We start from the raw sequence: 27,942 nt of genomic DNA, 5'->3' as shown, positions 1-27,942 counted from the left end.
ACAGATCCCGGGGGGCAGGAAGGGCGCATGAGGAGGAGACCAGGAATAACCCTCCACAATCTGGACAGATCCCGGGGGGCAGGAAGGGCGCATGAGGAGGAGACCAGGAAAAACCCTCCACAATCCGGACAGATCCCAGGGGGCAGGAAGGGCGCACCAGGAGGAGACCAGGAAAAACCCTCCACAGTCCGGACAGATCCCGGGGGGCAGGAAGGGCACACCAGGAGGAGACCAGGAAAAACCCTCCACAATCTGGACAGATCCTGGGGGGCAGGAAGGGCACACCAGGAGGAGACCAGGAAAAACCCTCCACAATCTGGACAGATCCCGGGGGGCAGGAAGGGCGCACCAGGAGGAGACCAGGAAAAACCCTCCACAATCTGGACAGATCCGGGGGCGGCAGGAAGGGCACACCAGGAGGAGACCAGGAAAAACCCTCCACAATCTGGACAGATCCCGGGGGGCAGGAAGGGCGCACCAGGAGGAGACCAGGAAAAACCCTCCACAATCTGGACAGATCCTGGGGGGCAGGAAGGGCACACCAGGAGGAGACCAGGAAAAACCCTCCACAATCTGGACAGATCCCGGGGCGGCAGGAAGGGCACACCAGGAGGAGACAAGGAAAAACCCTCCACAGTCCGGACAGATCCTGGGGCGGCAGGAAGGGCACACCAGGAGGAGACAAGGAAAAACCCTCCACAATCTGGACAGATCCCGGGGGGCAGGAAGGGCACACCAGGAGGAGACCAGGAAAAACCCTCCACAATCTGGACAGATCCCGGGGCGGCAGGAAGGGCACACCAGGAGGAGACCAGGAAAAACCCTCCACAATGCGGACAGATCCCAGGGGGCAGGAAGGGCGCACCAGGAGGAGACCACGAAAAACCCACAGATCCGGGGGGTTGGGCTGGGGGCCGGGGGGTGCAGGAAGGGCGCACGAGGAGGAGACCAGGAAAAACCCACGGATCCGGGGGGGGGGGGGGGGGCGGGCAGGAAGGGCACACTAGGAGGAGACCAGGAAAAACCCTCCACAATCCGGTCAGATCCCGGGGCGGCGGCGACACAAGAGCCATGTGCGCAGTAGCTGGATGGCGGCCACCATTGTCCTGTGAAGTGGGGGGGGGGGTCAGATTCATTTTACTTTTGATTTTTGGTTTATATTAGAAAAAAACTGCGTTCATTTTTTTTTTTAGATGTTTGTTTTTTTTTCTTTACTTTTTATAACAAAACAGCATTGTGTTATTGCAGAGTTGTCATGGGGTCTCCCTATTCAGCTGGGAGTGTTTTATATCTATTATTGTACCTTGGCTTTCATCTCCTTCGGGGTCCAGATATATAATATACGTCTATGGATGCTGAAGGAGTTGTGCGCTATCCGTGAATTCACCCTAGGGCTATGTTCCCACTACCTATAAACAACGGCTGTCGAATAATTGCATTGATGTCTATGGACAAAGGACTGAAATAACTGACATGAACATTATTTAAATGGCTGTAGCCAACCATCGGCCATTGTTCATTGTTCATTGTGCATTATAAAAAGAACGGCCGCTCTTTTCATAAATAGTACGGTGTGTGAATGTAGCCTAGAAGTAACAGGAAAGCTCCAGAAGGAAGTGACATCAGCAGAGGGGTAATGCCTGACACCCCCATTATCCAGGTGCAGTGGTCTGCTCCACAGCCCACACTGGTCACCTCTGTGTCAGGAACAGACCACTGCACACAGATTATAGGGGTGAAGCCTCGTCTTTTTCTTTCCTTTGCTCATTACTGCATCATCTCGGGGAGATATCAAAGATTAAAAAAAACTACAAGATATTATTTCTGTAGGCAAAAAATTGACTTTTTTTGCTTAGTTAAAATCCAAAATTTCCGGTTGATGGTCTGAGATAAGAGTGAAGTATCCCGGTGTAGCCGACAGCCCGGGCTCCATTACCGCGAGAGCATTAAAGTAGCAGAAGCCTCGCAGCTATCTCTCCGAACGCAACCTCGTGATAAGAAGTGCCGCCATGCATGTCCCCTTTAAGAGAGCGGAGAATTAAATGTTCCCGTATGTGAATTTTTATATGGTACAGCACATTTACTTTATAGCTACAATTAAGTTAGATGTAGCGATAACAATGTCTGCTTTCTGTTCTAAATCGCGCATTTCAGACTCGGCAAATTCCTTTATTATCAAATCCACATGCTTTTAATTGCAATTATGGTCCCTTATGAGCCCCCTGGGAGGCCCTGATTGCAATTAAAAATGTAATTTAAATGTTAATTAATTACATTCATTTTCTAAACTGGGAAAAATTCATTTATTATTTTGTTGCGTGGCGCACTTACCCTAAATACATTACCTTCCTGTGTTCCCCCTCCCCCGAATTAAGTGCGCTGCTCAGAAAGCCGAGACTTTAATACCCTCCAACATTTTGGTCAGAGTTTTTTTTTTTTTGTACAAATTATGTCTTTAAAATGTAATTGCTTTAAGCTGAGCGGATCGGGCGGAACGCGGCCAGGAGGGAACGAGCGCCGATTCTGTCTTTCGTGCCTGCGATCAGCGGCATTTACTGGGTACGGCAGGAAGGGGTTAAAGGGAACCGCTAGACTGCAATGTGCTGAGATCGGTGAGGGGAACGCCAGGACACTGGCAGAGCCGCACAACACCAGTCATCACAGCAAGTGTCCAGGAGGCGGGCTCTTCTGGTTGGGTGTATGGTGAATGGAGATAGCTGTGATTGACAGCTCTAGTAGACAGGTAAGAGACCAGAGCCCGCCTCCTGGACACTTGCGGCGGCCGGGATATCGGGCAGCGCTCCAGTTGCCCTTACCTCCATGACCTCTGACCTCAGCTCTTGTCAGGGCTCATAATACCTCACTCAGGTACCTGGGGAGGCTGATCCTCTATAGCTGGGGGCATAGACATCATCCGGGGAGGCTGATCCTCTATAGCTGGGGGCATAGACATCACCCGGGGAGGCTGATCCTCTATAGCTGGGGGCATAGACATCACCCGGGGAGGCTGATCCTCTATAGCTGGGGGCATAGACATCACCCGGGGAGGCTGATCCTCTATAGCTGGGGGCATAGACATCACCCGGGGAGGCTGATCCTCTATAGCTGGGGGCATAGACATCACCCGGGGAGGCTGATCCTCTATAGCTGGGGGCATAGACATCACCCGGGGAGGCTGATCCTCTATAGCTGGGGGCATAGACATCACCCGGGGAGGCTGATCCTCTATAGCTGGGGGCATAGACATCACCCGGGGAGGCTGATTCTCTATAGCTGGGGGCATAGACATCACCCGGGGAGGCTGATCCTCTATAGCTGGGGGCATAGACATCACCCGGGGAGGCTGATCCTCTATAGCTGGGAGCATAGACATCACCCGGGGAGGCTGATCCTCTATAGCCGGGGCATAGACATCACTCGGGGAGGCTGATCCTCTATAGCCGGGGGCATAGACATCACCCGGGGAGGCTGATCCTCTATAGCCGGGGGCATAGACATCACCCGGGGAGGCTGATCCTCTATAGCTGGGGGCATAGACATCACCCGGGGAGGCTGATCCTCTATAGCTGGGGCATAGACATCACCCGGGGAGGCTGATCCTCTATAGCTGGGGCATAGACATCACCCGGGGAGGCTGATCCTCTATAGCCGGGGCATAGACATCACCCGGGGAGGCTGATCCTCTATAGCCGGGGCATAGACATCACCCGGGGAGGCTGATCCTCTATAGCTGGGGCATAGACATCACCCGGGGAGGCTGATCCTCTATAGCTGGGGCATAGACATCACCCGGGGAGGCTGATCCTCTATAGCCGGGGGCATAGACATCACCCGGGGAGGCTGATCCTCTATAGCCGGGGGCATAGACATCACCTGGGGAGGCCGCATCCATGGATTGGAAACTCCACCACAAATCAATAACAAAAAAGTGTCACCCCTCTGTGTTCTCTGTGGTGGAGCACACTGCCCTCTACAGGACAGCCGCGGCCTACATGGGAGAGAAGGTGCTGAGTTGTAGAATGCCAGAGGAGAGTCAGACGTGGTGAGAGAAGTGGTAGATACAGCGCTCCGGTGGGGGGGGACACCTGGGGTTGTGTGGAATTATTATAAAATGGATTAACTAGAGTGTGCAAAGCAGGGAGTGCAGTGTATGGAGTATAATCACCAGTGTATGGAGTATAATCACCAGTGTACGGGGTAGTGTGAGCAGTGTATGGAGTATAATCACCAGTGTATGGAGTATAATCACCAGTGTATGGAGTATAATCACCAGTGTACGGGGTAGTGTGAGCAGTGTATGGAATATAATCACCAGTGTATGGAGTATAATCACCAGTGTACGGGGTAGTGTGAGCGGTGTATGGAGTATAATCACCAGTGTACGGGGTAGTGTGAGCGGTGTATGGAGTATAATCACCAGTGTACGGGGTAGTGTGAGCGGTGTATGGAGTATAATCACCGGTGTATGGAGTATAATCACCAGTGTACGTGGTAGTGTGAGCGGTGTATGGAGTATAATCACCAGTGTATGGAGTATAATCACCAGTGTACGGGGTAGTGTGAGCAGTGTATGGAGTATAATCACCAGTGTATGGAGTATAATCACCAGTGTACGGGGTAGTGTGAGCGGTGTATGGAGTATAATCACCAGTGTACGGGGTAGTGTGAGCGGTGTATGGAGTATAATCACCAGTGTACGGGGTAGTGTGAGCGGTGTATGGAGTATAATCACCGGTGTATGGAGTATAATCACCAGTGTACGGAGCAGGGAGTGCAGTGTATGGAGTATAATCACCAGTGTACGGGGTAGTGTGAGCAGTGTATGGGGTGTGAGAAGGGACCGTCGGGCTACAGTGCATATTTTACAATGTATACAAGGTGGAAACTGGACTGTATGGGATGTTATAATGGATGGGCTGGAGTGTATGGGACGTTATAATGGATGGGCTGGACTGTATGGGACGTTATAATGGACGGGCTGAACTGTATGGGACGTTATAATGGACGGGCTGGACTGTATGAGACGTTATAATGGATGGGCTGGACTGTATGGGACGTTATAATGGACGGGCTGGACTGTATGGGACGTTATAATGGACGGGCTGGACTGTATGGGACGTTATAATGGACGGGCTGGAGTGTATGGGACGTTATAATGGACGGGCTGGAGTGTATGGGACGTTATAATGGATGGGCTGGAGTGTATGGGACGTTATAATGGATGGGCTGGAGTGTATGGGACGTTATAATGGATGGGCTGGAGTGTATGGGATGTTATAATGGACGGGCTGGAGTGTATGGGACGTTATAATGGATGGGCTGGGCTGTATGGGACGTTATAATGGATGGGCTGGAGTGTATGGGACGTTATAATGGATGGGCTGGAGTATATGGGACGTTATAATGGACGGGCTGGAGTGTATGGGACGTTATAATGGATGGGCTGGAGTGTATGGGACGTTATAATGGACGGGCTGGAGTGTATGGGATGTTATAATGGATGGGCTGGAGTGTATGGGACGTTATAATGGACGGGCTGGAGTGTATGGGATGTTATAATGGACGGGCTGGAGTGTATGGGATGTTATAATGGACGGGCTGGAGTGTATGGGACGTTATAATGGATGGGCTGGGCTGTATGGGACGTTATAATGGATGGGCTGGAGTGTATGGGACGTTATAATGGATGGGCTGGAGTATATGGGATGTTATAATGGACGGGCTGGAGTGTATGGGACGTTATAATGGACGGGCTGGAGTGTATGGGATGTTATAATGGATGGGCTGGAGTGTATGGGACGTTATAATGGACGGGCTGGAGTGTATGGGACGTTATAATGGACGGGCTGGAGTGTATGGGATGTTATAATGGATGGGCTGGAGTGTATGGGACGTTATAATGGACGGGCTGGAGTGTATGGGACGTTATAATGGACGGGCTGGAGTGTATGGGACGTTATAATACACGTTCACATTAAATGGTATAATAATACAGATGACTTTCTATCTTCCACTCCCTTATAAATCAGTATACAACATGGCGGCAGGCTTTGGGCCCCTGTGCTCCACCCCTTCTCTGGGGGCCCGATGCTGGTAGACGGAGCGTGTTGCAGTCAGGCAGACCGGCCACTTGCAGTCACGTCGCTGTCAATATTCTCCAGATGCCTCTCACTTGTATCGATTGCCCGGGGGACGGGAGGCAGCGCTTACATTTGTCATTTAGAATATTATTGGGTGTTATCGCTTTCAAGCTCCACTAACAGGGGAGAGGTTGGAGTTTGGAGCAGCCGGCTGTCTGAGCCGTGATAAATGACTTGATGGCCTTTTGTTTCCGCTGCGCTGAGCAATTGGCTGCTATTTGCTTTACCTTTTATCCAAGAATAACAGAAGAGTGAGTCGGGAAGTGAGGAGGATGGTTCTGTCATGTGTTCTTCCCAGCGAGCTGGGTGGTCTTACATGAGCCGCTCAGGGATTTCAGGAACCACCAGGATGTTAGGAGTGCAGCTCTGAGGCTCGGCGGTCACACCAATCCCATGTGGTCTTATACTGGGCGATAGTCTCTGCTGCCATGTATACAAATGACGTCACATAGATACTGGAAATATACTGGGATAGCTGGTGGTTAGAGGGTCCGTCCATACCTGCAGACCATGCCCCATGCGCTACACGATGGATCCTGCGACTGGTAAAGAATCATCCTCCAAGTGTGAACAGCGCCTAAAGCTAATCATACAGATTACACAGCGCCCTTGGCCTATACACGGGAATAAGCCGCTGCCAGATGCCCCTATCCTCTTGTGGAACAAGGATCGGGCATGTTGCCATCTATAGTTGACCATACACGTTAGACATTTGTTGAATGGCCTGGCCAACCATCATTTGTGTGTAGTGGCCGCCTACCTCGTCCCCCACAAGGGGGGGGGAGGGGGATTGCTACGGCTTAGGTACATGTAAGAAAGCTACTAGACTAGCCAAGGACTCTTTCAGCCCCCAGGTCACTCATCCGAGCCCCCAACATCTGCAAGACTCCCCTGTCCCCTTCAGGCCCTTCTGTGGGCATAAACTTTCTCATTCTGGTCCATAATGTAACTAATATGTAAAGGGGTATAAAGGAGTCCTGTGTATGACTACCATTTTGTATTTTTTAGGCCCCCGTGGAGGGGGAGTGGCTTATTGCAGAGTGCCCGCCCACTCCGCTGTAGTGCCAAGTGCTTGCGAACAAACCATTGTGAAAAGTGATTCCATGAGCACCAACACACCTCTCGTGCAGGGGGCCCAGCCCTCCAGGACATAGAGCCAATAGAAGGGGCCCAGCCCTCCAGGACATAGAGCCAATAGAAGGGGCCCAGCCCTCCAGGACATAGAGCCAATAGAAGGGGCCCAGCCCTCCAGGACATAGAGCCAATAGAAGGGGCCCAGCCCTCCAGGACATAGAGCCAATAGAAGGGGCCCAGCCCTCCAGTACATAGAGCCAATAGAAGGGGCCCAGCCCCTCCAGTACATAGAGCCAATAGAGGGGGCCCAGCACCTCCAGTACATAGAGCCAATAGAGGGGGCCCAGCCCTCCAGGACATAGAGCCAATAGAAGGGGCCCAGCCCTCCAGGACATAGAGCCAATAGAAGGGGCCCAGCCCTCCAGGACATAGAGCCAATAGAAGGGGCCCAGCCCCTCCAGTACATAGAGCCAATAGAGGGGGCCCAGCACCTCCAGTACATAGAGCCAATAGAGGGGGCCCAGCCCTCCAGGACATAGAGCCAACAGAGGGGGCCCAGCCCTCCAGGACATAGAGCCAATAGAGGGGGCCCAGCCCTCCAGGACATAGAGCCAATAGAGGGAGAAAGGCCTAATTTTTTTGTTGTTGATGGTTATTGCAGAACATTAACATCTGTGCTGCAAAGCATCATGGTCCTGTTTTTATACAGAACGTTCCAGTTGGGGTTTATGTATATTTTGCATTAAGTTTTACATATAAATAGGCAACGTGAAGTGATGAGCGCTGGACGCCTCCCGTCGTGCCGGAACGTGTCTACTCAGTAGTGATTTGTAAAGCGAGGAGATGGGGAATGATGACCCCCGTGTCACAGCTGTATTTTTGCGCTCTCCCAGGTGGATTTAGCTCAGGCTGAGATGCGGCAGATACAGAATGGCTGTGGTTGCTCGGGTAGGTATTAGTATGTTGAACGCTGCCACTTAATCTCCTCTCACATTCATCCTGTCAGAGCGAATAGCGGTGTCACTTCTCTTCAGATTACGACATCTAAACTGCACAAAGATGCATAAAGACTGCAAACGGGACAGTGCAGGAGCCCCTCCGGGTGTATACTGCTCCTATACAGGCTGGGTTATGTATCCAGCTGTATACAGTGCAGTGCAGGGCCCCTCCTGGTGTATACTGCTACTATACAGGCCGGGTCATGTACCCAGCTGTGTGCAGGACAGGGGCTCCTCTGGGTGTATACTACTCTCATACAGGCCCGGTCATGTACCCAGCTGGGTGCAGGACAGGGGCCCCTCCGGGTGTATACTGCTCCTATACAGGCCGGGTCATGTATCCAGCTGTATAGGACTGTGCAGGGGCCCCTCTAGGCATATACTGCTCCTATAGAGGCTGGGTCATGTATCCAGCTGTATGCTGGGAGTTGTAGTTCCCAGCTGCAGAGCATGTACAGATGTCACAGTGTCCGTATGATGAGGAGTCCTTCTCCTTTCTCTATGTCATCTTCCATCCTTCCAGATGCCCGCTGACAGCCCCAGCTTGATGTGCCTGGCACACTGATGCCAACCAGGGCCCTATCTTCTCCGACACATGTGCCAACAACCTGGATGGAAATGCAAGTGCTCGCTGCCAACCCTCTTCAGGTATCGGTGCTGGCGCTCAGATAGACGCTGGATCTGTCAATTCCATTATAGTTTAACACTCGCCGGATATTTCATTCATTAAAGGGGTACTCCAACGATTTTTTTTTCTTTTTAACAGAAGTAAATTACAAATCTATATCATTTTCAGACACCAGTTGATTTGAAAGAATTTTTTTTTTTGCTGGACAACCCCTTTAAGGTCTAGAAGCGAATCCATAGCCGGAAGCAGCGGAGGAGCAACTACTCCCATCTATTGTATAGGCCTCCACCAGCTTAGGGCCACACAATGCTATGGGTACTGCCGCCAGATCCGAGAGCAGCCGGGTCAGGTCAGGAAGTATATGCTGATCCTTCCATATGGCATGTACTGTGTATGAGTAACAACAGCACTCGACTCACGGACCAGTATTTATAATGCTATCTTTTTATTTTTTATGTGTAGTGTTCCAAAACTTCTCAGGATACATTAGTCATTGTTAGTATACCCAATCGGGACGTTTCGGAGCAAGGTGCCTGTATCGTATTGCTGAGGGTTCTAGATGGCGGCCGGAGCCATGGCAAGTACTTAGCTGTAACCACAAGGAGGGCCCCACAGCCCCACAACCTTCCCTTTCCCTCTGGATACGGGAGCTGCAATCCTAAAACCTCTGTTGTCTGTGAGTCTTTGCGTGTGTCCATCCGAACACCCCTCGTAGCTGGTACATGGCGTCTCCTTTACATGGTGGGATCAGCTTCTGGATGTATAGGAGAAGGACTCCATTCATTGACGGCAGGCAGAGAGGCTGAAAATTGTAAGAAAACACAGTCCGGCCCTTTAATAAGGAAAAGGTAAAATGAGAGAGTGCAGGGACGGACGGATAAGACCACAGGAGCAGTGCCGCCGGCCATAGAAGGGGTTAATGACGCGGCGCAGGCCTCCAGATGGAACAAGGTGAAAACCTTCCAGATCTCAATTTTTTTAATTAAGGTTCTGTATTGTAAGTTGTCAATGCACATTATTGGGAAAATGGATGTCAATGCCAGCCCGGCGCCTGCACCTCCTCTATCTATGTCAATGATTCAAAGACATGATTTATGGGCACTCGCCGACTTTTGGGATCATCCATCAAGCAGTCGTTTCACAATGGGGCTGCAGGTTGTAAATCATACGGAAGGGTTGTCACTCACTGCCGTTAACCCTTCCTGAGCCCTGACTTACAGCTATCTCTGCAGACAATATAGAAAATCTATACAGGCCGCAGCCTGCCGCAAGCCGGGAACACTAACATCGGACGGGAACACAAGAAAGTATTAATTCCCTGAAAGGAAGGATGTCCCCTCCGCAATGACGGCAGAGGAGATCTGGGCTCACAGCTTGTGGGGTCTGATCGGTTCTAGATGATACAAGAGTCATGTGATCTCTATCTATGAACATAATAACCAGGTCCGCCCTCCTGCAGACAGACCCCAGGAGCCTCATGGATGACCCCTCCTGTGCCTCATCCAGAGCAGAGACCCTCATTCACATCAGTGATAACGTCCCGTCTAAATGGATATGGGAGCCTAGCAGTTGCTGCTTCCCTTCCCCCACATTATGGGGACTTCAATTGAAAGGGATTTTACCCATCAACAATGCTCCAGCCCCTGGGACCCCCACAGATGAATAAAGTAATAACTAGTGTTTGGAGACTAGACCATGAGCAACAAAAGAGACCGTCAGAGCGTGATAAGACATTTAGCTTTATAATGTGATGGGAGTTGTAGTTTTGCACTATGATGGCTGTTGGGGTGTGATGGGACTTGTAGTTTTATCTCTGCGGGACGACTACAGCTTGATCTCTTAGATCGCCACTCATTTACTGGACCTGATAATCGGGCAGTAAGGGCTGCATGGACATTTTTAGTGATGTCCATGCAGCCCTTGCCCAAACACCTGATACCTTACCTCTCCCAGTCTTCTCTCCTGTGCTCCATAGCTCCCCGGTCCCAGCAGCAGCGTCTGAGCAGCCTGTCAGCTGACAGGCTGCTCGGCCAATCACAGGCCAAGACCGTCTCAGCCGACAGGCCGCTCAGACTTTGCTGCCACCGGGACTGGGGAGCTATGAAGCACAGGAGATAAGGCCGGGAGAGGTAAGGTGTCAGGTGTTTAGGCAATCGTTAGCCGTCGGCCACACATTGCTATTACACGTAGTCATGCTCTGTTGGGCACCCAACGATTTTAGGTCCAAACCTAAACCAACCATCAGCCGATGATCATTGTCTCTATTACATGATGCGATAATCGTCAGAATCTGCCGATTATCGCTCGGTGTAAGAGGGGCCCATAGGATGATATTCACTTATGAGGAGTCATGATTGTCGTGTTGCGATCGCATAGCGTTTGGGACTGTAGCACTAGGAGATTCGCCCACAGGCAGTATGAGCGGCCATGTTTAGAGTACATCATGGATTTAGTCTTTGGGACAATGGGGGAAGCATTTAGCGATGATAACGCGCTTTCCGCGGCCCCAGACGCTTACCGCATTCATATGTCTTCATCTAACAAAGTCGGAAGAATAAAAGGATCTTTTACCGGTTCAGCGCAGTAAAGTGAATATAAACACCGCTTCCACGCTTTAATTAGAGGCGACGGCAGAATGGCGGCCGGGCTGAATTGCGCAGAAGTTGCACAGCAGTAATTTGGAATAATGGCGGCGAGGCATGTAATTCACCTAGTGCCGCTGATTTTTGTGTTTTCGGAGAAGACTATAATCTCCGCCGCTATTACCAAAAGCTCCTTTCAATTCGGGATTTTAAAAGCTTCGGCGCCGCTCGGCAAATGGAAAGATTAAAAGCTCTTTATTTTTTCTCCCAACTTTCCTGCATTTCTCTGGGATCATGGACACTGAAGGAGCCGGCCCATCTTCTCCGAGATCATCTGAAGGAGCCGGCCAATCTTCTCCGAGATCATGGACACTGAAGGAGCCGGCCCATCTTCTCTGGGATTGTGGACGCTGAAGGAGCCAGCCAATCTTCTCCGAGATCATGGACACTGAAGGAGCCGGCCCATCTTCTCCGAGATCATGGACACTGAAGGAGCCGGCCCATCTTCTCCGAGATCATGGACACTGAAGGAGCCGGCCCATCTTCTCCGGGATTGTGGACGCTGAAGGAGCCGGCCCATCTTCTCCGAGATCATGGACACTGAAGGAGCCGGCGCATCTTCTCCGGGATTGTGGACGCTGAAGGAGCCGGCCCATCTTCTCCGAGATCATGGACACTGAAGGAGCCGGCCCATCTTCTCTGGGATCGTGGACGCTGAAGGAGCCGGCCCATCTTCTCGGATTGTGGACGCTGAAGGAGTCGGCCCATCTTCTCCGGAACGTGGACGCTGAAGGAGCCGGCCCATCTTCTTTGGGATTGTGGACGCTGAAGGAGCCAGCCAATCTTCTCCGAGATCATGGACACTGAAGGAGCCGGCCCATCTTCTCCGAGATCATGGACACTGAAGGAGCCGGCCCATCTTCTTTGGGATTGTGCACATATAACCAGACGAGATTGGTCACATCAGCATCATAATAATGTACTGAAGAACTTTCTTATATAAGTCTCCATTTTTCTTCCCTTTCAAGATCTCCGCTTGCTACCAGTGAATGGAAATGTTATTGTTTACAACTAAGGGCTGAAACCCTCCTGCGTTAGTTATATCCAGTGTAGACGATCCACAGCCTGGACTCAGATCCATTGTAGCAAACTATCGGGTTGTGCAGCTACTTTTAAAGGGGTACTACTGCAGAATGTTATATAAATTTGTAAATTACTTCTATTTGAAAATCTCCAGTCTTCCAGTACTTATCAGCTGCTGTATGTCCTGCAGGAAGTGGTGTATTCTCTCCAGTCTGACACAGTGCTCTCTGCTGCCACCTCTGTCCATGTCAGGAACTGTCCAGAGCAGGAGAAGTGTCTATAGGGATTTGCTGCTGCTCTGGACAGTTCCTGACATGGACAGAAGTGGCAGCAGAGAGCACTGTGTCAGACTGGAGAGAATACACCACTTCCTGCAGGATATACAGCAGCTGATAAGTACTGGAAGACTGGAGATTTTTAAGTAGCAATAATTTACAAATCTATAGAACTTTATGAAGTCAATTGATTTAAAAGAAAATACATTTTCACTAGAATGGACTGGATAGAAGTGTAACAGACCCTCAGCTGTCAGTAGGATCAGGCCTGGACTGGTTGACCCCCTTGCAGACAGCTGTACAGTTCTTCCGCATTTGCAGGATCTCCGCTTGCTGTCAGGGAATGGAAACCTTGACACCCAGAGGCTGAAAACCCATCCTGCTCACAGCTAAGCATTTGTTACAGAGCCCAGATGCCTCATTTATACACGTTACCTGCACTGATACATTGTAACAGACTGTATTATATCAGGGCAGGACATTTTACTGACAGTAAGCAGAGATCCTGAGAATGTAACCTGGAAGATAGAAATGGCAGACCCTTCCCGTCTCCTGTGATGAAGGGGATGTTGTATTCTGCTGCATTGTGATGATGTAACTATTGCCAGTCGCGATGTTCTGCAGGGGGGCCAATGTATCTATTGCTGGTAGTGATGTTCTGCAGAGGGGCCAATGTATCTATTGCTGGTAGTGATGTTCTGCAGAGGGCCCAATGTATCTATTGCTGGTAGTGATGTTCTGCAGGGGGGCTAATGTATCTATTGCCGGTCGCAATGTTCTGCGGGGGGCTGATGTATCTATTGCCGGTGACGATGTTCTGCAGGAAGGCTAATGTATTTATTGTGGGTCGCAATGTTCTGTAGGAGGGCCAATGTATCTATTGCTGGTTGCGATGTTCTGCAGGGGGGCCAATGTATCTATTGCGATGTTCTGCAGGGGGGCCAATGTATCTATTGCGATGTTCTGCAGGGGGGCCAATGTATCTATTGCAATGTTCTGCAGGGGGGGGGGGCGATCCCAGCTCTGTGTCGGTGACAGTAACCGTTCCCGTATACCGCAGAGCGCCCGTCCTGGAGATTGTTTACTCCAGCCGGATTTCCAATCACCGCAGAAGGTTTTACTAAAGCGCCGCATTACTGACTTATTTATGATGGAAATTTAGACGGCAAATACGGAGCTGTCAGCAGCCGCTGGATAAATAGTCCTGACGAGCATTAATAACAGCGGAGGATGAGCGCCGCGATGAGACGTAAACTACACTCCCCAATTGTATTTACAGTTCTCAGCCAGCCGCAAGAGACAGGGAGACGCCCCGGGGGCACCCCCAAACCCGGCACCCATGGTATCACACGTCTGGGGATAGGAGAGTGACACTTGGGGTACAGGAGAGTGACACGCTGAAACGGGATAGGAGAGTGACACTTGGGGTACAGGAGAGTGACACGCTGAAACGGGGTAGGAGAGTGACACTTGGGGTACAGGAGAGTGACACGCTGAAACGGGATAGGAGAGTGACACTTGGGGTACAGGAGAGTGACACGCTGACACTTGGGGTACAGGAGAGTGACACGCTGAAACGGGATAGAGTGACACTTGGGGTACAGGAGAGTGACACGCTGACACTTGGGGTACAGGAGAGTGACACTTGGGGTACAGGAGAGTGACACGCTGACACTCAGGGGACAGGATAATGTATAATGCACAATGACTGTATCCTGTGAGTTGGTTTCTTGTCTGTTAGCATGGAGACACGTAGTTCTGCATAGGAGCTGTAGCCACATGATGATGAAGAACAGAGTTACAGAGATTGGTTTACCCCACCGCTGGTGCAATGTCATCTCCCCCTAATACCCCTGGTAGGGGGCAGACTTGTGGATTTTAGTACTTGGCTTACTGAGGCAGTAGTAGTATAAGAGTTCAGCAGCCAGGCCCAAAGTAAGTGCCCCCCTCCCCTGATTCAGCAGCCAGGCCCATAAGTAAGTGCCCCCCTCCCCTGATCCAGCAGCCAGGCCCATAAGTAAGTTCCCCCCTCCCCTGATCCAGCAGCCAGGCCCATAAGTTAAGTGCCCCCTCCCCTGATCAGGCCATAAGTAAGTTCCCCCCTCCCCTGATCCAGCAGCCAGGCCCATAAGTAAGCGCCCCCTCCCCTGATCCAGCAGCCAGGCCCATAAGCAAGTGCCCCCCTCCCCTGATCCAGCAGCCAGGCCCATAAGCAAGTGCCCCCTCCCCGATCCAACAGCCAGGCCCATAAGTAAGTGCCCCCTCCCCTGATCAGGCTCATAAGTAAGTGCCCCCTCCCCTGATCCAACAGCCAGGCCCATAAGTAAGTGCCCCCTCCCCTGATCAGGCTCATAAGTAAGTGCCCCCTCCCCTGATCCAACAGCCAGGCCCATAAGTAAGTGCCCCCTCCCCTGATCAGGCTCATAAGTAAGTGCCCCCCTCCCCTGATCCAGCAGCCAGGCCCATAAGTAAGCACCCCCTCCCCGATCCAACAGCCATGCACGGTTTAGTGAGATTGATCTGATACGTTGCGTCAGGTGCACGGACCGTGGCTCTAACCCAGGAAAACATTATCATTTTACTTGTACCTGGAGAATAATTGAAATTGCACTTCAGCTTCTTCATAATGAGAATTAGTCACGTGTGTCTCACAGCCGACCGTCCGCCGGTATCTAGGCCTTACAAGAGGTCAGAACATAAAAGAATTGTTCCTATCATACATGTGCAGTGAGGGGAGGGCTACCACTAGTCATCTATACACCCCTTCAGCTCCGAGAGGGAAACTTAGAAACTACTGCTTTGGTCTATATCCTACTGCCCGGGGCTGGCTGCGCTCCTTGCCCTACGCCCGGGGCTGGCTGCGCTCCTTGCCCTATGCCCGGGGCTGGCTGCGCTCCTCGTCCTACGCCCGGGGCTGGCTGCGCTCCGCGCCCTACGCCCGGGGCTGGCTGCGCTCCGCGCCCTACGCCCGGGGCTGGCTGCGCTCCGCGCCCTACGCCCGGGGCTGGCTGCGCTCCGTAGCCTAGGTCTGGGCACTTCTATAAGTTTCCTTCTCACGCTATAAATATGGCTGAACCTTCGGCCCGAATCATTGTGATCTTCTGACTCCGCTATGGTCCTGCGCAGCTCCTGATTGAGTCCTCTGTCATGAGCTGCAACAACGTTCCATTCACTGTGGTCCCTTCATTCTAACAATGGAGGAAGCTCCCATCAGACAGGCTCCAACAGGGAGGGAGGAATCCCATAAAAATTCTTATGAAAACCAACATTTACAACTAAAGGAACCTCACTCCACCAAGCAGACATAAGCCAACCTTACAGCTTGTTGTCAGCTGACTGTCATCTCTCCCAATCCTCCCCTCACACACCCTGCATGCGCTGTGAAGGTGGAGAGAAGAAAGTCACTGTCTCAGTCCCCTCATCTAGGCTCCCCTGGCAGCGGCCTATGTCTATCGGAGAGCTGCAAACGCCCCACCAATCTGGAGAGTCAGGAGCCCCCAAACATGTTAGATGGTTGGCTGAAATTGGCAGCTATGACTGACCGTGATGGGTATGTAAGGTGAACAGGTTTTACCTGTCATTGCATCTACTTCACGATTGGCTTTGTTCCCCTGTTGCAAAACTACAATTCCCATCATGCCCGGAAAGGCTAGCATTGCATCATCTGGTGAGCGTTACGAGGCAATCTATGGGAGATCATCTCACGTTGTGTCTCACGGAGGAGGAATATTGTCCGTCTTATTGTATGGGGGTGTCACACGCCATAGGTTTTCATCGTCTGTTACAGGGTTGGCCTGTGCGGATCGCTCGTCCCCTCCTCACTATGGTGCACTCTTGTAGATTACCAGGCGAGGTTGTGCAGCCATTTCCCGGGGTGTAATGAGCACGTAGCGCTCCAGGTCCTCTGTCATTATGACTTTGTCACAGAATCTTTGTTCTACATCGCTCCATCCCCTGTGTTCTGGGCAGAGATAGGAAAGGTCGGATCATCTCCCTGGAAGATACGGCCACGTGCGCATTGTAATTGTAGACTTCTTCCTGACAGTCAATAATTCAGTCTTAGACACACAATGCAGGCAGCACAGCGCTGCCATTTTTTACGCGGTGGCAGAAAATAACAATTCATTCCTGGGAGGAAGCAAGACTTTTTCTAGCGGCTGATTCTGCTACATGATCGCAGAACAAAAGACTGATGAGGGAGCGCCGCTCATTAATCATTAGTGTCATTTGTCACCGCTTCTCCGAGATGACAACGTACTCCATACCTGCATGTGACTAAGATCCCGCTCCTCCATTTCAGATAAGACAAATTAATCTCCACATCCTCTAAGTGCCCCATGAGTGGGAAACTATAGAACGTGAACCGCTGTAAACGCCCACCCCGTACAGCCTGTCACCGCCATGACACGTGCTGCCGAGCCGGCTCTACCTTCAGCTGACCTCTCCTTACCGATAGGTGATGTATCGAGTCCCCTCCCCAACCGTCTCCTTACATCTTCTATAGATATCACTACTAACCCGGAAAGGGGTGTATCACCACATGCTATAAAACGGACAAAGTTTTGGTGTTTACACCTGAAAATCTCTCACGACCGAACCTGCTTTGTCTCTCCAATCACTTACCATTTCCCTGGATATTTTAGTTTTTTTCCCAGTGACCTTTCTGATCAGTCACAATGGAATTTTAACCACTTTGGACAACGTTACATGTATTTCTACACAAGACACTCCAAGCCTAAGATACTACCCAGTAGCTTACAGTGTGACCTCAAAGCAGTGGCGGCCATTACAGGGAGGCCTTTATGAATGAGGAGGCCAAGAGGCCGTCTGTCACATACAGTACTATATATGTTAGATGGGAGGCCCTGTTACAGACTGTTTTGATCTCACTCATCACCTTCTGTAAAAGGCTCCATAGAGAATGAATAGAGCTGCGGGTCACGTACCAACCCGCGGCTCTATTCAAAAAAACAATCTGCAAATCGCTGGGGGGGGGTCGCAGAAGTCAGACCCCCGGTGATATGTGTCCCCTATACACAGGATATGGGACAAGTAGAATAAGTTTTAAATGGAAAACTATTTTAATACTGCCCCTGAAATACTCTGTGCTGCTGGGTTATTGTTTTTTCCACCATGTCTTTCCACACGATCGCCATGTCCCTTTCCTGAAATACTTTGTGCTGCTAATAAATAAGGTTGAACACACTAAGCCGTTCATTCATGGTACACCTTAATGGCTAAGAGCAGGTGATGGGATCCCCCAGGTGAGTGCTGCCCCTGGCTGTGCTCCGTGACTGGCAGTGTGTACGCTGCCCGCCCCTCCCCCTCTCATCCATCCCCTCGGACAGCACGTTAATCACAGCCGGGATCTCTCCGGCCATTCTCACTGTTTTTATAGTTCAATTAAAACATATTACCCTTCATTGTAGGGATTTAGAGGTAATAAAAAATGTGAAATGGCTCTGCCCTGCAATCCGTTCATCCAGGCTTGATGGATCTGTCATTAGCTGACATAAACGTGTCTACGCTCCTGGCTCAGGATCGAGAGCGATGGCGAGAGCTCAATGTATACTGGACCTGAGAACGTCTGACATCTATACATGTATCTCTGGTCCCCCAGGGGCTGCAGGGCATCCATCACCTCCAGTCATCCAGATAGCAGAGTAGCTGTGGGGGGCAGATACAGGGGCTACCATAGAGGGCCCTATCTTGTACTAGCCTTGTCTTAGAGGGGTTATCCAGCATTATAAAATGGCTTCTTCCAGAGGCAGCACAGTTCTTGTCTTCAGGTCAGGTCTGGTTTGCAATTAAGCTCCATTCACTGCAATGAGACCTGACCTGGAGGCAAGAGTGGTGCTGCCTGGAGTTCCAAAACCTGCACCCTAACTGGAGGCAAGAGCAGTGCTGTGTCCGGAAGAAAGTTGCCCTTTTTTCCTAATGCTAGATAATCCCTTTAAGTGGCAGAAGGAACCACTGAGAAAACTTGAGTGGGCCATATGCATTAGATGCTTGTTAGCCGTATCCCCACTTTTACAGGGACCATCTAATGTGTATGGGGGGAGAGGAGATTCAGGGATGTTGGATTACAGCTGCTCAGATGGGCAGATGAACTACTACTAGAGGTCTCTGGAGGGGAAAGGAGTCTGGCAGTGGCTTACTTTGTTCTCCACACTGGCCAAGCATGTATGTGTCTGGAGGGATGGGTAGAGAGAGCACTTTCACCAAAACAGGTGTTCGTCTGACAGCTCTCTTATGTGTATGGCCCACTGTAGGGTTCTGGCACCACTGCCCTCCCATTATACACAGCCCAGGGGGAGCAGGAATCCTGAGCATCTGGTCTCCATCTCCATTACATGAGAACTGGTAGAAACGGTAAACGGCCCCATTTCCAGTCTGTCTGCACGGTCACTTACCTCTCTCTATAAATCCGCTGCTTATTTGAATTGTGTCCAAAAGCCCCAGATTTAAGCTTTATGGTCGTATGGATTCCTTAATCTTTACCAGTCTCAAATTTAGAGACCCTTTTAACATTACTGCAATGTGGTCGTCTCTTCAGACCCCTCACACACAGTCCCCCTGGTCCCGTCAGTCTTTGTTTAGTCCATCTCCATCATGCTGTCTGTGACCAGTGATATAATGACCGTAGCGGTGTGCAGAAAACATGAAGCTTCCCGTCCCTGAATGGCTGATCAGCCCAGCAGGGGGCAGTCCGCCTCTCCCCCGGCTCACAGTCTAGCGGGTTCCTCCTCTTTCTGGTAGCTTATTTCACATGTACAAAACCCTTGTGTGCGCTCCCATTAGCTGCCCTACAGCATCACAATCTACAGTTTCCCCAAGGCTGTAGTGAAATATTGATGAAATTGCTGTTTTTGTGGCGTTCTGTGATACACTAAACATTTGTCTGATGTAAGCCGAGCTGCAATGAATATACGGCAGCACTTCAAAGGCCGCAATACGCATTCTCCTCAGCAGTGTTCAAAAGCAACCAGAGAAAAAGCAAGCTGCCTGCTCAGGGATCCTCCTGCCGCGCCGGGATCAATGAACGCCTTCATTATTAGTTCTGCTCTCGTCGTCAGGTAGAAGGTGGTTTGTTATTACGTACAATCCTCCTCACCACCTGGGAAGGCAGCAGTGATGCGGAGAGTCGTTGTGTTATGGTGTTGTTGAGGTGAACCCTGATTTTTAGGCCTGGATCATGGAATATTTGTCTATATCCGTGATGTTCGTGGGGTGGTGCGGTCAGGTTTTAGTAAAACACGTCATTACGCTGCAGCCTACATCACTCATCTCCAGTGTGAAACGCTAAATATGTGACATAATTTTTATGCTAGCACCCACCCTCAATGGCTTTAAGTCACAGAAGTCTCTTAGAGGGGATTCAGATTAGACAAACCCTACACAAGTGAAAACGGTTTGTCTGGTCCTGAGCCATGGTTTTGGTTGCTTTCACCAGCAGCAAAGGTTCAGCTTATTGTACTGTATCTAAATACTCTTGCCAAAGCAAAGTGGCATCTCCCCTTAAAGTTACCATCCAGGGCACATGTCCTGGTTGCTCTCCCCTCGTGCCCCTCGTCTGGCAATGTAATATTACATGGTATCTATTCAGATAAGTAGTCAACTATGTGGAACAGGGACTGGTCAAGACGAACAGAACCAAACGTTTTACATATGCCTCCTACCCTGATCCCCCACAGCTGATGCACCCCTCTAGACTACTTTTTGACATGTCTTTCCCGCAGGAACTGTCCTGCTCAGCCAATCTCTGGCCGCAGTGGTGTCCTGTCTTAGCCAGTGTTTGGATGAGCATTGTGTTCCTGTAAGGATGATGCATCATCCAGACGTAGCCAAGATCCAAGAGCAACCCCTTTAAGTTAATGACTAGTGTACCTCCATCAGCACATTATCTCCCCCGTAAAAACTTAGCCCACACTTATGTAAAAATATATTTTTTGCATCAGATGGATGTTTGGAGTAACATTAGGATGAGTCTAGAAATGTGATGTAGCCTTGAATGGATGCTAAAGGAAGCCTGAACTGACTATGTTTTCTTTTATCTACAGGATATTTTCAAGATGGAGATGAGGATGTGAAGGATGACAGCGTCAAAGATGACGAGGAGGAGGAGGAGGATGATAGCAACTCCACTGCTGCGCTCCAGGACAGCGCCTACTCCCCCACAGATGAGGAACAAGAGGTAGCTGGGGGCCTCAAGCAGAGCCTCAGTTTTCAGAATTCCCCAGGAAATCTCATATGCAATCAAGATGGGGAAAGCGAGTCCTTGTTGAGCGACGAAAGCGATCAAGTGACAGACGTAAAAAGCGTATCTTCTAAAGATGCTCAGGACCAAAAAACAGACCCGCTCCCCCGGGTTCAGCCAGAGGCACGTGATGGTATGGATAAAATGAAGACTGCATATACCAACATTCTGTCTGATTCCTACTGGACAAATTTAGGACTAAGTCTTAAGGTGCCGCCTACTGAGAGAAAGCCTTGTGACAGTCGTAATGGTGCCAGTAAAGGTGAATTTGATTGGCATCAAGATGCCCTTTCCAAGAGTTTACAGCAAAACTTACCCTCAAAATCAATTTCTAAACCAAACCTCTTCAGTTCTGTTCAGTTGTACCGCCAGAACTCAAAAATGTACGGCACTGTGTTCACGGGAGCCAGCAGGTTCCGTTGCAGGCAGTGCAGTGCTGCCTACGACACCTTGGTCGAGCTAACTGTTCACATGAATGAGACGGGCCATTATCAAGACGATAACCACAAGAAAGACAAGCACAGACCTGCAAACTATTCCAAGCCCCGAAAAAGGGCATTTCAGGATATGGACAAGGAGGATGCCCAGAAAGTTTTAAAGTGCATGTTTTGTGGAGATTCATTTGATTCACTCCAAGATTTAAGTGTCCACATGATCAAAACAAAGCATTACCAAAAAGTGCCTTTGAAGGAACCTATCCCAAGCATCTCATCCAAAATGGTATCCTCTGCAAAAAAACGTGTGTTTGAAGTGACTCGACCATGCTCACCAGATTCAACTACCGGTTCCTTTGCGGATCACTGTTCAACACAGAAGAACCCAAACTCACAGATGTCCTCTAACAATCGGTATGGCTATCAGAATGGTGCCAGCTATACCTGGCAGTTCGAAGCTTGTAAGTCCCAAATCCTGAAGTGCATGGAATGTGGCAGTTCACACGACACCTTGCAGCAACTCACAACGCACATGATGGTCACTGGACATTTCTTGAAAGTTACCAACTCAGCCTCAAAGAAAGGTAAGCAACTGGTCTTAGACCCTCTTGCTGTAGAAAAGATGCAGTCACTCTCAGACTCGCCCTCAAGTGACAGCCAGTCAAAGCCATCAGCGAGTTCTCCATCTGGAGGGTCAACCTCTGAACTCTTGACCAGTAAAGAATGTAAAGTGGATATGTCAGAAGACAGCAACAAGGAAGAAAAAGTGGACACTAATGATGAACATGAGGATGTTCTAGAAAAGCCCTTAGATCCGACATTCAAGTACCAGTATCTAAGGGAAGAGGACTTGGAAGATGGATCCAAAGAAGGAGGAGATATCTTGAAATCTCTAGAAAACACTGTAACCTCGGCTATTAACAAAGCCCAAAATGGAACGCCAAGCTGGAGCGCCTACCCCAGCATCCATGCCGCATATCAACTTTCAGATGTGATGAAACCTTCAGTTTCCCTTGGTTCCCAAGTAATGCAAATGAGACCAACCTTCTCAAATAAATTTAGGCCAATCGCTCCCAAGTGCAAATCTTCAGCCCTTTCTTCTAACAGCCCCCCAGAACCTCAGTCAACACAAGTGAAGGAGGAGTCTGAGGACATAGAGTCCGAAAAAGAATCATCGAAAGAGGCCATTAAGTCAGAGAACACTCAAGAAGATAAGAGTGAGGATTCGCCAGTAGCCGAAGTCTTATCAGAGTTGTCAGGAAAAGAACCTTGCTCTCCAGAACATAAAGAGAAAACTAAACAAAGCTGTGAAAAGGAGAAACGCAAATTTCTGGAACCTACCGAGTCGCCACTAACACGAGAAGATTGTTCTTCACTACGAAGTTCAGCAAATCATTCCCCTGATATTCCATGTGTAAATCCTCTCAGCGCTTTACAATCTGTGCTCAATAATCACTTGGGAAAAGCTTCGGAGTCCATAAGACCAGCGTCCAATTCCAGTTCCACAAGCTTAATTTCCATTTTTCAAAAATCTCCATCCAGCCGGGTAGAAAAACCAGCCGTGTGTCTGACACCACCACCACGACCTGCCAGCCATTATTTATTTGATGCCAATGATCAACCTATAGATCTGACCAAATCTAAAAATAAGAAATTGGAGTCCTCCAAAGCTCAGTCTTGCACGTCTCCACCTCAGAAACATGCTCTGTCTGACATTGCCGATATGGTGAAGATTCTCCCGAAAGCTACCACTCCAAAGCATGTTTCTTCTAGAATGGCCTCTATGAAACTTGAGATGGATTCTAGGCGCTTCGAAGAAGTCTCAACAGAGGTTTCATCTTTACATAAAAGGAAGGGAAGACAATCCAACTGGAATCCTCAGCATCTTCTCATCTTACAAGCTCAGTTTGCATCAAGTCTCTTTCAAACGTCAGAGGGGAAATATTTGTTATCGGACCTCGGGCCCCAAGAACGCATGCAGATTTCTAAGTTCACTGGGCTTTCCATGACGACCATCAGCCACTGGTTGGCCAATGTAAAATATCAGCTTCGGAAGACTGGTGGAACAAAATTTCTGAAAAACATGGACAAGGGACACCCTGTGTTTTATTGCAGTGACTGTGCATCTCAGTTTCGTACCCCCTCAAGCTACATCACCCACCTAGAGACCCATCTTGGGTTTCAAATGAAAGATATGAACAGGTTGGCAGTGGAACAGCAAACCAAGGTAGAGAAGGAAATCTCACGGGTAGCTGTGCAGCGGTCACCCCAGCCGGTGGCTGCAGACGACGACACAGACTCCAAGTTTAAGTGTAAATTGTGTTGTCGGACATTTGCCAGTAAGCACGCGGTTAAGCTGCACCTAAGCAAAACACACAGCAAGTCCCCAGAACATCATTCACAGTTTGTTGCCGAAGTGGACGAGGAATAGTTTGTAAATTCATTTTTTTTTTCTTTCAGACTGTACAGTTTATGGCCCTACAGAAAGGCGCGTTTCATAGAAGTAGTGGACCTATTGAGATGTAAGGCTGTGTTGATGTATATACTGGTCTGCTCTGTACCATTGTTGGGTGGGTCATCTCCCATCACATTTCCCAGAAAGCTGCTGCTATATCGTCCTCTATAGGACTGCGTCACTCCTAATTTAGCTGCAACCAGATGCATTGTCTATAGATTACGAGACACTAACATGCTACATTTTGGTCTATAATAATCGGTATAACTCTTAGTATAGAGGAAGTATCATTGTTGGTCCTATGGATGCCTGATACCAGGAGGACCCTCAATTGTTTAGTCTCCATCGACTAGTCACATTGGCCCAGCATTTACATTGTCACTTTAGAGGCCTCTCTGGGTTATATTGGAAAATAGGGAAATCTATATTTATTATTGAAGTTAAAGTGAGGTTCTAGGTATTTTAGAGATTTAAAACCTAGAGGTTTCTTTTCCAAGTTTGCAATTTAACTTTTGGTGCTTGGGACCCATGACCCTAGGGGATGCTGGGAATTTTTACATACGCAGCCATAGAGGGAGGGGGGGATTTGGATATGGATCATAGAGGGTCTCACGGCTATCCCTGCAGACTATGTTCACCATTTGCCAATCTACATAAACGGATTCACCATGCAAAATACATGACATATCTACTGATCCAGAGTTAGGGTCCTATTCCACGGGCCGAGAAGGGCCCGATCAACGATGTAAACGAGCGTCGATCTGCTAGATCGCCGCTCGTTTACTGGGCCTATTCCACGGCCCGATGATCGTTGAGCGAGGGCTGCAGGGACATTGTTACCGATGTCCTTGCAGCATCATACATTACCTGTCCGGGCTTCTTCTCCGCTCTGTCTTCCTCCCCGACTCCCGCGCTCTATCTTCAGAATGGCCGGTCAGCTGACAGGCCACACTCAGCCAATCACAGACCGCGGCGGTCCCGGCCTGTGATTGGCTGAGCGCTCCGTCAGCTGACCGGCCATTCTGAAGATAGAGCGCGCGGGACCCGGGGATGAAGACAGCGCGGAGAAGAAGCCTGGACAGGTAATGTATGCTGCTGCTACTGTTAGAGCCCGTGTTACATTTTAGAGCTGTACTCGCTATTTTATAGCCTCTGAGCTGAAATCTGTCTGTCCACAAACATGTTATCTCAAGAGTTAGTAATACAGTACTATCATTCCTACACTGTTCATCTCTGAAGAAGACATGACACCAGGACTGACCTCACCTAGAAGGTTCAGTGCACCCACCCAATGGGGGGCTGAAGTCTAGCACACCCTGCATTATCTTTGCTCTCTCTGCAAGAGTGTTCATGATTATGGTGCAACCAGTGGATACATATGTTCTCCTTTAGCTCCATGCCAGTCTGAAGAGCTGCGGGGTTGCCTCTACTAGTTGCCCACTGCAGTTCATGAGGGCTGCTACGGCACCAGGATTCAATAAGACACCAGCTTTCTGCATTTTTAGACTGTTGTTGCCCCAGCTGTGTCACATAGGTGGATGCACTTATGCACTTTACATTGTATGTCCATCCCTTGGCATCAGGGACCCGACTGCCTGCAGTGTAAGGGCCCCACACCAGTTAGATAGTCCACCTGTGTGGCCGACAGTGAGATGGGTTTTGCAATAAATTTCAGATTTTCTACTTTTAAAGTGTATGAAAATATACTGCAATCCAGATCTGGTCCAGTCTGGTAGAATAGACTCAGCCATGGTTCAGCCAGAGCTTAATGGAAGCCATTAGAGATGAGGGAAATTACAGTAATAATGAAGTGAAGCGATTCGTTATCTCTGAAATCCGCTCCTCCCCAACTGCTGTATAACTGACTGCCTCTCTGTGCCGCTCCTCCCTGGGTGTCTCGAGAAGCTGGATCCAGTCCTGGGAAACTTCTCCCAGTTTCCCAGAACTAAATCCAGCTTTTCCCAGCACCCAGTAAGGAGCGGCACAGAGTGGCCGTTCATTTATATGGCAGTCGGGAAGGAGCGGATTTCACTTATTACTGTTAATTCTCTCATCTCTAGTAGCCATCATGGATCACCTATATGTCTCAGTCACTTAGATTGTGGCCATAATAGCCACTTCCAGTTGTTACACGGGATATATACATTAAAGGGGTTATCCGAAGTTGGAAAAAGTACAGCTACTTGCTTGCAAGAACAGCACCCCCAGGTTGTGGGTGGTATTACCATTCTGAATAAACTGTAAATAGCATCCAGTGTGTGTAGTGTCAGGTCTGTGGTGAACCAGGCGGCTGAACAGTTTCCGCTCTGCATACACCCAGTCCTGCCATACTGGAAGGGAATCGTATAGGAGACCTGTTCTGTGTGGTGAGGGATTCTTTAACTGTTGAGCATACATCCACTAGAGTCCGGTGTGGAGATGCTGACTAGTCCGCTATGGAGGCGTCCAGCTGGCAGCACAGTCCAATGAACAACCAACAGGATTCCCGTGAACGCTGATTCAAACTCCGGGATTAGTGACGTCACTGTATGTGTTCAGATCCTCGACTGGGTAGCCGTCCGTCCACCTCCATAGCAGACTATTCAGCATCTCCACACCAGACTCTAGTGGATGTATCCCTTCACCACATACAACCGGAGACAAAAGGGATTGAAGAGAACAGGTTCACTATACGATTCCCTTCCGGTATGGCAGGACTGGGTGTATGCGGGGCGGTAACCATTTAGTTTCATGGTACACCACACTCAGGAGACCTGACGCTACACGCACTGGATGCAATTAGTTTATACGCTCGGTGCAGAACTTTAGTGGAAATCCAGGTTTACATTGGTGCACTTAGCAGAGTGGACGGTGCTGGGGGGGGGGGGGGGGGGGGGGGGACTGCTTTACTCACTTCAGTGGAATGGAGCTGCAATATACCACCCAAGGACAGGAGAGGCGCCGTTTCTGAAAGAAAGCAGCTCTGTTTTTCTAGCCTTGATAACCCCTGAAATGTCTCCTGGGACTAATAGACCAGGGACAGACAATTGGTGCAGTATCAGAGTTGCACAATAGAGACGTCACGTGCAGCCTACCACGGTCACAATAGGGGAAGTGAATGTCGGATCGTATCCCCATTCACTGCTATTCTACTGCAACTCAACCAAGATGCAAAAGTTAAAAATGACAATTGCACAACACTCAGAGTCACATGACCGTGCAAAGCAACAAAGGGGGGGGGGGGGGCAACGACGGAACCTCCACTGACAGCTATATAGAAAAAGTTCAATCTCAGAGACCAGAACTGGAGAAACCGCTTTCTGCCACAAGGTGGAGTCTCCGTCTCTCCGCTCCCTCCCTGCTCGTGTCTTACAGGAGAAATCTCCGCTTTAAAAGCTTGTTCATAGAAATGAAAACTTTTGCCCAAGTTTGAATGAGACCCTCCCCCCAACCCATTTAGCTCTTTATTCCATATTGTTATGTTTTTGTTCATTGCTCGGTTTTGGACTGCGATGGGTTAAAGCCGATGCTCTTACTGTATATATTGTCATTTTGCAGAGGGGGAGAAGCACAAGCGAGCCAGGAGTCTAGGAAGCGTCCGCTCGGAGCGCTTCTGCTTTTGTACGGGACAGTCACTTGCTATAGATCTATCACTGATTTGCATAATGTAACTTATATAAAATGTTCTATGATACGTTGTTTAAGGCGAACACTTAATCTCGCGTTTGTAATATATAAAGCTGTAACGATTCATATTTAAGCAGGTTATAATGATTACAGAAAATGAATATTACTGTTCTGCTAATTAAACCGTTATTTTTTAATGATTGACGACTTTGATGTCTGATTATTTCCGGGTCACAGAGCGACACGTGGACCAAGTACACACGGAGCAACGTATAGAATATATCTCCGTATCCTGAGACACATGGAGATTCGGAGGAGCCCCATAGCCCTAATGCCATAAAATGCATGGGGCTTCATTTAAGGCTCCATTCCCACTGGTGCCAAGAAAGGAAAGTTGTACTTTAGGTTCT

The 27,942-nt window shown here is 49.5% G+C and overlaps 1 protein-coding gene across 1 annotated transcript in view; it reads left to right on the top strand.

The window, feature by feature from the left end:
- Positions 1-25,971, top strand: part of TSHZ2 (teashirt zinc finger homeobox 2) — a 124,319-nt gene extending 98,348 nt beyond the window's left edge. Inside the window, exon 2 of the mRNA XM_069952466.1 lies at positions 20,841-25,971. Coding sequence (XP_069808567.1) covers positions 20,841-23,902 — 3,062 coding nt within the window. The 3' untranslated portion in view covers positions 23,903-25,971. The remainder of the gene's footprint in view (positions 1-20,840) is intronic.
- Positions 25,972-27,942: the final 1,971 nt, after the last annotated feature.

This window comes from Dendropsophus ebraccatus, chromosome 14 (genome assembly GCF_027789765.1).
Source record: "Dendropsophus ebraccatus isolate aDenEbr1 chromosome 14, aDenEbr1.pat, whole genome shotgun sequence".
Lineage (NCBI taxonomy): Eukaryota > Metazoa > Chordata > Amphibia > Anura > Hylidae > Dendropsophus > Dendropsophus ebraccatus.
This window is presented reverse-complemented; position numbering and strand designations above follow the sequence as displayed.